Genomic DNA, 13,171 nt, shown 5'->3' on the forward strand with positions numbered 1-13,171 from the left:
GCATAACGATGCACTTTTTCAAGATCCAAGCCAAGCACCTGTATTTATAATTTTTTCCCTCTGAAATTCAAATGTAAATGCTCTCAAATTCACCTCTCCAAATTTCATTTCATTTCACTATCATATGGCGTCCAAATGACATTTCATTTCGTTTCTCAAGGTGGGTGCCCAAGTTGCATTTTAACCAATAATTAAGCAAGTTCAAACTTGCCTAAGTCTTCAACAATAACTTAATGCATTCTTCAAATTTCAATGCCTAACTTAGGAAAATATAACATTGATATTAGATATAAATAAGTCTTTTCCTAAGTCGCCCAATATATCATTAATCAATAATAAAATAATTAAATATTAAACCTTAGGATAGGGAAATAATATTTAATTATATCACTTATGACTCCAATACTGATTATCAACACAATCCAGGATGAATCTGAGCAATGAAAACCACTGAACTGGTACAAGAGCAGGACCCTATCCAAACTGCTAAAAATAGAATCGCTCAATACTGCCACTTATTAAAAATAGTAAGTCATGGAATACTCCTCCGAAAAACATGATCTTCGCGCCCAGAGAAAGAGTTTGGAAAGCTCAATAAGACAACATCATCCAAACAGCCAAACCCTAATTTACTAAAAATAGTAAGTTCTCACTTCACCAAAGAATCAAATGCATGTTATGCCACCCTGGAGCTCATGAAAAACCCAAAAGAAAACCATAAATAGAACTGAAGAATTCCCTCCTGGTAAACCCTAAAAAGCTCGAGCAGAACTCCACAAAAGTTGGAAACCCTAATTCTCCTTTCCAAATAGCCTACGGGTCTCCGAAATAGGCCAATGGACCGCTGAACTAATCACTGCGGAGAAGGGGACATTACACATCCTAAATTAAATACATACAAAAATCAAATTCAGTCAATGGGCTCTTGGTCTGCTAATGAAGTTGAATGTTTCTTAATGAGCCCATCAGGGATCAAGTCTTGCTGAGCGCAAGGGTCCAACATCATTAAGGATGAGGCCATGGTCATTGCCCCAACAAATTTGGCAGAATAGATACCCCTCAGTCCTTGGCTCTTAGGCAAATAGGTTGCAGCCCAAGGCTCATGCTCCCTTATCGGGTAGCTAGAACGACTTTTGGACAAAGATCCATCCAAAAAAAAAAAAAAAATTAAACTCAGAAAGCTTCTAACAACAAAGATTCATTTGAGATTAACTTTATGAAACACATACATTCAAAAGAGAGTAACTAATCCAATGCAACTCACTGGAAATGTACAGATCTGAACTTTGATACATCCTTATCACATTGGCATATGCAAATTGATTGTCTTGCTGTTGCTGGAATCTCTGCACAATCCTACTGTTGTTTTGCAACACATATCACTCTTGGCTGCTCTTGTTCTACAACACACGACTCTTGGAGGGCTTTGTCCCCAAGAGGATCAGGTTCACACTCGAAAGGTTTCATCCTCAAGCACTATGCAAACCACTATAGCAGTGAGACCTTCCTGAAGCTGAAGTTGAGTTTGCTTTCGTAATTTTCAAAAAGATATCCTCTATTTTGCCATAGGTCTTGTTTATTAAGCCCAGCTCCCAGCAATTCCCAGCAATAGGAAGTTATTCCACAGATGGTGGCAACTAACTGACAATCAATTTCCTCAAACAGGGACAGCTAACTGAACAATAACTCCGTCTAATTGCAGGTATTAACTGACTGGTACAGCTGCTTTATTTCATGGAGAAATCTCCTGACTGACTTTATTCTAACAGCTGACTGACTTCGTTGCTTTATTTTAACTGAAAGATTCAGTGTTTTTTATTCTCTGTAGACAGAGAACTCACTAATTGCTGTGAATTTTAAAAAAGGATTACATTCAGTCCTGAACTCTCATCAAGTAGATGCAAGGGCCTAGAAACCCGATCAGATTTAAGCAATACTCATATTGGAGACACAAGCTTCCTCAAAATGTTAACATATTAGATTCATCTTCCACAACCAAGCTCTATAGTTTCTTGAAGATAGTGTCTGACGTGACACATCATGCCATCTAGTTAAGGCCATCTGAAAGATGTATGTAGACTGGAGTTTTACTCATTTCAAGTTGGAAATTCAAGCTGTCTGCGGCATCTAGAAAAACACAGAGATACTTAATTGTATTGTCACAAGCAGGACACTATTTTAGAGTTAAGAATAGCTCTTCCAAGAATTATCAAAATTGGTGATTTATTGCACAGCATCCTCGGTTAAAGTTGGTAACAGCATCTATGGATTTTTACAGTAATTCAACCACCAAGAGTTATCTCACATTTAAAAGCCACTCCCAGGTGTCATGAAAAATATTATATAACAGAAACATCCCCCATCCCTTGTATATTTTTTCTCTAAAGATGAAACTAAAAATACCACTAAAAACAGACATGAGATACCTAAGCACCACATTGAATCATTCACACTGTTAGTTTGGCTTCAACGTTCCATGTTCAATGTTGAATCCTTTGTTCCTTTTATGAGACCAAAGTACCCATTTTTCTAATTCTGAAATCATTTATAATTATTGACTACATAGTAAACATGCGTATATCCATATATTCTCATAAAAAGAGGTGCAGTGAATGAAACGACCTGGTTTTCTTTGAAACAATGTTTTCCATATGCTAGTTTTTGTTACAGCTTACATTGTTTAATACAGTTCAGAGATTTTCTCAATGTGGCAGTTATGAAAAAGTTCACTTTTTTACCTGATGGAAGGTAAATTTTATTCCAAAGCACTACTGAGATCTTTCCTTCTGCAATGAGGGGTCTGTAACAACTTGTGGTCTAAAATCTGGTTTAAGGTAGTTTGTGAGTAGCTCTGCATACATTTCATAACGGGCTGTCATTCGAAATCCCCATTTATCCTTCACTTGCCTGCAGAGGTTGAGATCCATGTCCGCAATAATCAATCCATCTTCATAGCGGGAAAGACATGGAGTAGAGGAAGCATCCGGTGCTGAAAAGTAACTTGAACCATAGAAATGACCAAAGTCTGCATGCTGTGGCTTTCCATCCCCTGAAGTAAATGGATTTGGAAACACCTCTGTTCCCACACGATTTATAGCTCCAACAAAGTAATTGTTTGCAATGGCTGCATTGCGGGCCTGCAAACATATCCCCTTAAATAAGTCAAAATGGTAATTCAAACTGTAGTATTTTTATTCTTTTACAAGTTAGTAAGGACTTGAATCACTTGATCCCCATGATCTCTTTAGAAGACCAGGTATCCACCATTATAATTCAACTAAAATATCACAGTTTGTATCAACAATAAAAAATGGGCTCCACAAATGCATTCACCATTCATTAGTTTTCTCAAAACATTACAAGCCAGCTGGCAACAATCTGCCACCAGTCATCTAACCTATGGATGGAATTTCGTATAAATCTAGATTCTCTGCTGCAGAACAGAATAGAACACACCTCTATAGGCCACATAGGTTCACTGAGTTCCCCAACAGTAGCAGAGGGATTGAACACAATCTCTGCTCCATTCAGCCCAAATACCAGCCAGTTTAGAGGGTGATGCCTTCCATAACATATATTAACCCCAATCTTCCCATAAGAAGTTTCAAACACAGGATGTCCAGTATTTCCTTCCATATAGTAAGTGCTCTCATTAAAGTCACCAACTCGTGGAATGTGATTCTGCCAAGGCAGACAAACAGTGCTTTTAATCCTCCAGGGAAAATCAGACAAGAATAACTCTACTTGCACTTGTAGAGAATTAACAAATTTGAAGCTTTGGACACAGTATGCTACATTTTGCTTGCTCCTAATAAAATGAAAATATGCTGTGAAATATGGTTCACAGTGTCCTTTGTACCTTACGGTGTTTGCCAATAATGTTCCCGTTATTCCCTATTACCACTGCAGTGTTCCAGATAGTTTCTCCATGATTTATATCCCTCTCTAAAATAGGACTAATAATCACCATGTTATACTTCTTTGCCAGCTCCTTCAAAAGTTGAGTTGATTCTCCATCAATGCTTTCTGCAAACTCACACCATCTCTTTTCTCGTGTGCAAAAAGCAAATGGCATGGTCCAGGCTTCCTGAAACACAAATTGTAGAATTTCAGTGTTACACTCTGATCTCACACAAGAGGCAATGGAATGCATATTTCTTATCTTGCCTGTAGACAAACAATGTTCACTCCAGAAGCTCCAGCAGTCTCAATTATCTTTTTGATCTTCTGCATGATGGCTATTTTCTGCTCTGAAAATGAAGCAGTGGTGGGAAGAACAGTGGAATTCTGAATAAGGGCAACACGAACAATGCGTGGTGGTCGCATCATCTCTGATTCAGCATTGAAACAATATGCCTTTCAAGTAAACAGGTGATCCAAAGTAAGATTAAATTTCATTTCTGAATGGCAAAAGGGCAGAGTAGAGAATTTGAAGGCTAAAATTCAGATAGCATCACAAATAAAGAGCATATTTTCCTTATGTAATCACCTGCAAGTCCAACGTTAATTCTTTGGCCATAGAAAGAACAGAGTTAGGCAAAGGCATAGATGAAACTGCTTTTCCACAATTCACACCTAAAAGCACTCGGCTGACTTCCTGCACTTAAACAGATAATTCACTTTTTTTGAGAAAAAAACATAAACAAAATTTACAAGCAGGAAAATGATAAATTGAGTGACTAAGTCCTCTGGAATTAGCAAGACACCTCAAATTACCATGCTTAATTTTTTTCTAGCAAAACTCATGTCACTAAATGTTACAAGTTAGCGATTTGTTTTGATACAAACAAATTGACAATAAACTTGAGTACTCAAAGATGTGACAACCAAATTATTTATTAAAATTTTTGATATTAATGGTAGTAAAATTCAATGCAACCTGTACTAGATCTTAAAATCCTATTTTACAAGGTCCCTTAAGAATCCCCCATACTTGTATGGGTCCGGTCTGGGACAGGTTCTTCACCGGGTTCACCCAAGGTCCCACTTGGGCACCCTAGGTTCCTTGTGGGTCCTTCAATTATGTTATTATGTCCATCAAGAACGCTCTCAACTTATATGGGTTTGATCTAGGGCCAAATCTCTATTGAGTTCACCCAAAGTCCTGCTTAGGCATCCCAGGTTTCTTGTGAGTCCTCTATAAAAGGAACCATTGGGAATCCAAGGTGCTTAGAGGAGTTTAGGCAGACCTAGGGCAACTTGCGACACTTGGTTGCTAAAAACAAAAAAACTTTTTTGACATTTCTTAAAAGCAAAAAATTCTCCCAAAAACACATTTTCGCCCTTAAGTAAAAGCATATCACTTGTTTTCTTTTCTTTCACAAACACAAAAGACCAAAACAACATTTTTTGCCTCCAAGTTGCCGTTGTTGGGTTTTAAAAGTTGCTTCATTTATCTTCAAAGAGGATGGCTATAAGAGAGTTAAACTTACACCAGTAGGAGATGCACAAAAAAAAATTAACCATCAAAGGTGAGTGAATCTTAAATTTTTTCAAATTTTGAATAATTTTTTAAAGATTTTTCAATGTTTTTTTAACTATATTTTAAAACCTTTTATGCATAATAAGGGCCTATAATGCCATTTTTTTTTATTTTTTAAGTTTTAGGGCTGCAACTTTATAATTTCCTTTTGTTTTATGTTAATACAAAATGGCTAGTAGTTCTAATTCAATTGCCCCCAACATAGAGAGTTCATTCAAATTTGTTGCAACATCACCTCTTTGGTGGCATATGACAATGATTGAACAACTTTCTAGTGGTGGGGGTTATTGTTGGCATTGTAACCAATGTGGAAATAAATATAAGAGCTTATACAATCAATTGAAAGCTCACCTATGTGCTCTTACTAGCTTAGAAATTAAATTTTATCAAGGGCCAAATTTTATCAAGGGTTATTAGTGGAGTATATTAAAGAATACGAGGATGCTAACATAGCAAATAGTAGATCAAAGGTAAGAACACATCTTCTTACCAAGAAAGGTTTGTATAAACCTCTTAGTAACTTATCACAACAATTTTAGCCCATATCCTTTCATGCCATTGCTACCATCTTCTTGAGAAGAGAATTTCTCCTTTTTTTAGTTTAAAAGAGGACCATTGGCAAAGGCCTTCTAGAATGAGCGTGGGAGGTTGTAGATGCAAGTATTGCTCCTTGTACTTATGGCAATAGTATTCCTTATAACCTTGTTAAATCACCATATTGGTGAGATAAAATGATGGCAATTACCAATGTACCTACCGATTACGGAAGTCTTGGTTATGAAAATAAGTGAACCACCTTATTGGTGAAGGAGAAAGCTTCAGTAGAGTCATCATTGAAAGCATAGTTGCGAACTTGGGGTTGACAACTTAGCAAGCCCAAAAATTTCAAGAACTCATGACTTGGCAAAAACTCAAGGAAAAGCGCAACAATAACTTGACAAATTTATTGAACATTTATAAATACATGAATTTTTATATATATTCTTCAAAAACATATATTTTGTTGAAATTAAAGAATATATTATTGATTTCCATCATATATAAATCAAAATTACAAGAACATCTTATATATAATTTGTAGATTAAATTACTCCATTAGAAGATTACTAATATTTTCACTTTTCTAATCTCATTTTTACTATGCATTCTTACAATGAGTTAATGTCAATATACTCCATTTGGAACAAAAAGAAGAAGTGTAATATGTTTTTATTTTAGAGGAGCCAAGAGACCATAATGGATAAATCCTTTCTATGCTTAATCCTTAAAGTGTTGATTCAGATCAATAAAAAGTCAGATGTAAAAATTATATAAATTTTTAAAATTTTGTTCATCTTGCAATATTAAACAACTTCTAGGCTTGAATTTTCATAATTATAATTATGAAAATTCAAGCTTGCAAGTCGTTTAATTGAAATTTTGTCCATACTACAAGTTCAAACCACTTGCAAGCTTAAATTAAATTGTGAAAACTCAAGAATTTTAGGCTTCAACATAGAAAGGAATCAAAGGTTATTAAACTATGAAAATCATAGCCTACATAGAAAGGAATCCAATGAACACTGTGAAATATTCACAAACTTGTTTGATCATTTATCCATTATGGTTGGTGACTGTGTTGTTTGTTTAACTTTAAATATTACTAAGTTTTAAGGGTTGACTTTAAACGATGTAATTTTTCACACACAAATGCAAGGAGATCAAATACAAATAATCAAAGCTCCGACATATAACATGTTGGCATTTGCATGAAGATTGCATTAATGAAATGTTATGTTGTCATTGATGTCAATTAACTGTTGTCATTTTATGACACCCTTGGTCCATCAGTGAGAACCGATCAGAGATATGTTCCATGGACCAGCACCGCCCCAATTGATCAAGGATAAAAGCAGTGGAATCATGGTTTGAAGGGTTGCCTTGTCGGAAGTTCCTTAGCCCTCTCTTCCTTCTTTTCTTCGGAACTCCAGACCCCCGAGGTTCTGAGGTTCTTTGCCATTGTTTCTTTCCTTCTTCCTTTTCCGAAACTCCGGAACCCTGAGGGCCTGAAGTTCTTTGCCTTAGTCCTTTCTTTCCTACTCTGGAACTCCGGAACCCTAAGGTTCTGAAATTCCCTTCTTTCCCTTAACCTTTCCTTAGTTCTCCGAAACTTCGAAACCCCGAGGTTCCGAAGTTCCCCTCCTTCCTCTTTTCCCCTCCCCGGAACTCCGAAACCCCGAGGTTCCGAAGTTCCTTTCTTTTCCCTTCTTCAGAACTCCGGAACCCCCAGGTTCCGAAGTCCCTTTACCCAGTTCCCCGGAACTCCAGAACCTCGAGGTTCTGAAGTTCCCTTCCCTTCTTCTCTTTGGAACTCCAGAACCCCGAGGTTCTAAAGTTCCTTCTTAGCCCTTCTTCCTTCTTTTCTTTGGAACTCCGGAACCCCGAGGTTCCGAAGTCCTCTTCCTCGCTTCCCCTTCTTCTCTCTGGAACTCCGGAACCCCGAGGTTCCGAAGTACCCTGCTGCTCTCCTTTCTCCTATCCCGGACCCCCGAGGTTCCGAGATTCTTCCCCTGTCTTCCCCACTTCAGGAGTCCGAACTTCCGAAGTCTCCGGGCTTCCTTCCGACTGGTGACACTTCCGGATGGCGTGATCGACACTCAAGGCTTTTAATTCTCCGACAATTTTGGTGACTTGTGCACTTTCTTTTTTGGAGCCACATGGGTGCATTAAATGTTTTTGGCAGGATTTCCATCAAGGGAGGTACGGGGCCATGTTGGGTGACTTATGTCATGTCTGACTTTGGAAGGTTAATCAATCCACCTTCCTCAAAATTGCCTTTATAGGTGTGGCTAGGTTGCTTGCATGTACAAGTCAAGTGCATACACTTCCCTGCACTTCCAAACTGACATGCAGAGATCATGATCACCATTGTAACCCATTTTTCTATATAAAGGCTGTTAAGTCTCATTGTAAAGGGTTCTCTCCCTGCTGCCTTGAGCTTTCCTATGTTCTTTCTCTTCTCTTAAAGACTTGTAATTTTTTTTGCATTTATGTAGCTGTAAGTTTGGCTTTTGGCCTTTGAATGAATTGAAACTATCATTCTTGCCTTACTTTAACTTATGCATGTTGTGTATGTGTTCTTACCTCCATTATAAGTGTATGTTTGTGATTTTCTTTCACATGTATGCTATGTTAGCTTGTTTTCTAAGTGTGACTTGTGGGAATCCTTCTCCCCTCTTGAAACTTAGCGAATCCTTACCTCCATACATGCATTGGAGTCACTCATGCAACTGAAGCTTATGCATCTCCTGGGTGTTTCAGTTAATTCTTTGTGTCATTTCGGTAGGGAGAGGAACAATCTCTTCTTGGTGCCCTCTTATTTCAAGCATTCTCTCTTCCCTTTACCTTTGCAAGTTGTTAGGAGAGGCTTAGGAGTTAGTTTTGAAGTGTTGAGTTGGTTCAACACCTGCACCTGGATTGAGAAGGAAGTCGGCCTTCTCCGGAGATTCAACTCCCTTGCGCAAGGTCCCACACTTTGGGGTTGTTTCCATGTTTCACAAGGTTGCTGAGTTAATAGCTCAACAAGGGTGCAAACTTTTGTGATAACAGTTTTTGGCACGCCCGGTGGGACTTCGTTCAATCCACATGCTAAGGATTCAATGTTGTTCTTTGTCATAACCCCTCTTTGGACATTGGATTATTGTGATTAGCTAAATACGATAATTAAAACATTTATTAATTAACATTGAATAAGATTGGAAAATCGTCTCATTTATGAGACTTCACGGTTTTCCTCTAAAGTGAGAGGGTTGTCATAAACCCACATCCTGGTGATTAATAATAGATTTTGTGATTCTTCATCATAATAATAAATTATCATTTATTATATAATTAATAATTGATGTTAATAATATTAATAGTAATATTAATCATTCATTGATATAAAAATAATATTAATATTATTATTTATTAATTTGTTATTTACGATTACTTACATAAGAGATGATATTTGGGGCCAACTACGGGGACAATTAGCTTTGAAGAAAAGATGACTAGTATCAGACATGGGATAATAAGGAAGACAACAAATTCACATGTCTTCTTTGATCTCAATGATCAGAAGTCAAATAGTGAAGTAATTATGCTCAAACCGATTACAGATGAAGACAAGAACAAATACAAGGGTGACTTACGAAACAGTAATTAATCCACGATTCAGGGACAGCAATGATGGAACAGCATTTCCTAAGATACTATGACCAAGTAGCTTATGTGGTTAATGCCTAGACAATGCAGCGACTCATTACAAACATCAAAAGCATATGCAACGTAGGAAGAAAATAGTGCATGTGACAAATATTATCGGCCATCTGAATTATATCAAAAGATATATAATAATATAAAAATTCTAAAGGTTAATGTATAAATTAAGGACTTCATAAAGGACGTTTTGATACAGACATTACAGTTGACTAGTCAATTAGCCAATGAAATAAGATAGTGCGATTAGTTTCCAGGGGATATCGAGTATGAGAACCGCGATTACTAAAACACAAGCTATAGTAGCAAAGGCAGCGGATGATACATGACAACGATTATGTTAATTAAGCAATATGGTAATCAACAACAAACAATAGCCATGAAAGAAATCGCTTATTCAAGAGTCGTGTCCCCTCAAAGCTGAAAAGGTGCGATCTGTTTAAGTTCGAAGAGATATGTCTCCTAACGTCCAAAGGATGTTGCCATTCAGTTTGTAAGCTATATAATGATTATTGATTCCATTTTCGAGCAAGAAAAATACGGATTATCTCTTCTCCTCTCATCCTTGGGGATACACTCTGTTTGGAACCAACAACCTAACGGCCTTTCTGGTGCAAGTACGACCACATGTATTAGAAATGGAAGAAATATCGGAGCAGAGTCTGTCATCTTTAAGTCCAGAATCTTATACAATTATAATTAAACAATTGCCTACAGCTGTAATAGTCACTACTCCATTAAGTCATAATTGTAGTAATTAGTATTGAGTCATTATCCTCAGAAATACCGACCAAGTCGAATATCATAGTAGTGCTTCAGTCTATCTCTGAGATTGATATCTTTCTAAACTAGTAGATTGATATCTAATAAATTACAGTACTGTTATATTACTCTGTTTTAGAGGACATAGTAGATCTAAAGCAACAGTTAGTCTATATCTGAACCCTGTTTTGAGCATATAACATTTATAGAATTGTCTGCACTAAGCACCAAAAAATAGAAAGAGGTGACGGGTAATTAAAATTCTGTTAAAAATCTCTGGGATCCCAATAGGGGACATTACAGATTAACATTTGTCTCTCATAACAAAGGATTCTAATCACACTCGAGGTCAGACTAACATTTGTCTCTCATATACGAATACTCTTGTGATTATATTGATATTAAACTGAGATATCGACTATCTTTATACCGCATACATTCGTTCATATATAAATATACATTTCCAACCACTCTATGGTATTTGCATTAAAGAAGCATTGTTTTGTAGTTATATCAGACAATCTTCCTTCTTTTCTTAGTTCGATATACATATCAGATTTCTTACTTGGAGCAGAATTGCAGAATCTATAATAAAATCAAATCTTGTCATCATAAGATCAATTGGCAGTAATACTGATTGAATTTCCCCATTCCTTTACCAAGCCATACAATTCTTTAGAGATCACTTAATTCATTTGCAATATTAGACACTTAAATCATTAAAATTAAGGCGAACTTAAGTTAGTACAACAGGGGACATTACATTCTTGGCATCTCAGCCTTTAGATGCAGTCATCTTCAAGCACTTGGCGACTCTGCTCACAAGACCGGTCTCTCGCACACGATTTGTTCCTCACTTCGGAACCCCCAGGTTCCGAAGTCAGTGAATCCATCTTACTCCGGAAGTCCGGAACCCCTAGGTTCCGAGGTGCTAGGCCTGGAAGTCCAGAACCCCGAGGTACCGAAGTGGTCATACTCTGCAACTCCGGACCTCTGAGCTTCCGAGGTCGGTTGCGGATTTCATGCCCAGAATTTATACAAGGGCGTCTTCTAGAGGCAGTTTCCAATTCGTAGAGCTCCCATCTGCAGGCTCTAGAAGGCGGAAAGGTAGACCTTCATTGTCACCAGTCAGGGGTGTCAAGGTTGTTAACACTCCTCCCAGGTCTCGTTCTACTCCTCCATTTGCAAGGCCATTGCTATCAAGGGCTCCCACCACTCATATCAATAGACCATTGTTTCACATGGCAAGAAATCAAGTCTTTGTTACCTTCAATGGGGGAAGTCCCCTTATTTTGACTCAATGGAATGACATACCAGTGGCTGCGTTGAAGAGTATACCATACTTCACTAGTGAAACAGCTACTACACCCATTGAGCACATTCAAGACATTGCAAACATCTGCTCCGTCCATAATATCACTCAGGATGATGATGCTGTCAAACTCTTAGCCACCTCTTTGAAAGGCAAAGCTTTGCAGTGGTATAGAGGGTTGTCGTCTAGCTCCATTCACAATTGGGACGAATTGGGGGAGAGGTTGTGCAACCATTTCGAAGACAAAAGTGATCACCTATCACTTGTGGAGCAGTTGACTACAATCAAGAGGGCACCCCACGAGTTCATGGGAGATTTCAATTTCAAATTCCATAAGACATGAAATAGAATTCCTGCTCTAGTGAAGTCATCTCCAAATCATGCCTTTTTGTATTATCTTAGAGCCCTCAACAGCGATATAGATGTTATGATCCAATCAATGGGTGGAGCCTCTCTACCGGGTGCATACGACATAGCCATAAGAGCAGAAAATTGTTTGATTCAGGCTGGGAAGATAGCTCCAAGGCCTCCAATGCCTCTCTTCCCAGAAGCTCCTACTCAACAACCCACCTTGGCTCCTATTCCCATGGCACCCACAGGACAATCACCCACACCATGTACATCCTCCAATGAGCTCCATGAGGTCAAGGCTCTATTGCAAAATTTTAGCAATGAGTTGGTGACGCTAAAGAGGCAACAAACTCAGTATAGCACACCTTACCAAGTACAAGGTCAAAATTATCAGCAGAATAGGCCAGCCTTTCAAGGGCAAAACCAATGGAGCAATGCCAAGCCATTGAATAGTGTGAACCCCACCACCGCAAGCAGCTCAAAGGCAATAGTTCCAATGCAAAATAACCTTGCCCAAGAGCAATATTGGTGTCGACCATGCAATCAGCCACACAATCAAGGTGCATGCCAAAATGGAGGGTTTGTCCCAACTTTAGTAGTGCAAGATGAGCCGACCACTTCTGGCCAGCAATATGACCCAAATCAGCCTAGTGTTGGCACTCAAGCTCACCTACAAGGGGATTCTACCTTTGTCAATTGGCAAGAGGCAAAATTTTGTGGTTTGAACCAAACAAATGGTGAGTCCATGTTGTAGTATGCAAGGTCGAAGAAGAGAGCCATGGAGGTTGCCTCACCTTCAACATCAGCCCAAGCTCCAACACCCAATGTAGCCGTCCATGATACAAGCCAAAGTATCATGCAAGGGAACAAAAGGCAGGAGGAGGCCCAAGTTGTCCAAAGAGCAAAGGCAGACCTTGTAGCCTCAAAGGGTCCTCAAAAGTCAATCGGTGTTCCCTTCAACATAGTTGATCAGATGAAGAAGGCCAACCTCAACGTCACTATGTGGGAGGCCCTTTCAATCCCAT

General features: G+C 38.2%; 1 protein-coding gene across 2 annotated transcripts in view; it reads right to left on the reverse strand.

Moving 5' to 3' along the window:
* Positions 1 to 2,609: 2,609 nt before the first annotated feature.
* Positions 2,610 to 13,171, reverse strand: part of LOC131040681 (beta-ureidopropionase) — a 46,645-nt gene continuing 36,083 nt past the window's right edge. Inside the window, exons 2-6 of one of the 2 annotated variants that reach the window (XM_057973630.2) lie at positions 4,490 to 4,597; positions 4,168 to 4,356; positions 3,860 to 4,087; positions 3,457 to 3,681; positions 2,610 to 3,137 (exon numbers count right to left, since the gene is read on the reverse strand). In XM_057973630.2, coding sequence (XP_057829613.2) covers positions 2,769 to 3,137; positions 3,457 to 3,681; positions 3,860 to 4,087; positions 4,168 to 4,356; positions 4,490 to 4,597 — 1,119 coding nt within the window. In that variant the 3' untranslated portion in view covers positions 2,610 to 2,768. The remainder of the gene's footprint in view (positions 3,138 to 3,456; positions 3,682 to 3,859; positions 4,088 to 4,167; positions 4,357 to 4,489; positions 4,598 to 13,171) is intronic. The other variant, XM_057973631.2, reaches the window with a different exon arrangement.

The sequence above is a fragment of the Cryptomeria japonica genome, chromosome 3, assembly GCF_030272615.1.
Source record: "Cryptomeria japonica chromosome 3, Sugi_1.0, whole genome shotgun sequence".
NCBI lineage: Eukaryota > Viridiplantae > Streptophyta > Pinopsida > Cupressales > Cupressaceae > Cryptomeria > Cryptomeria japonica.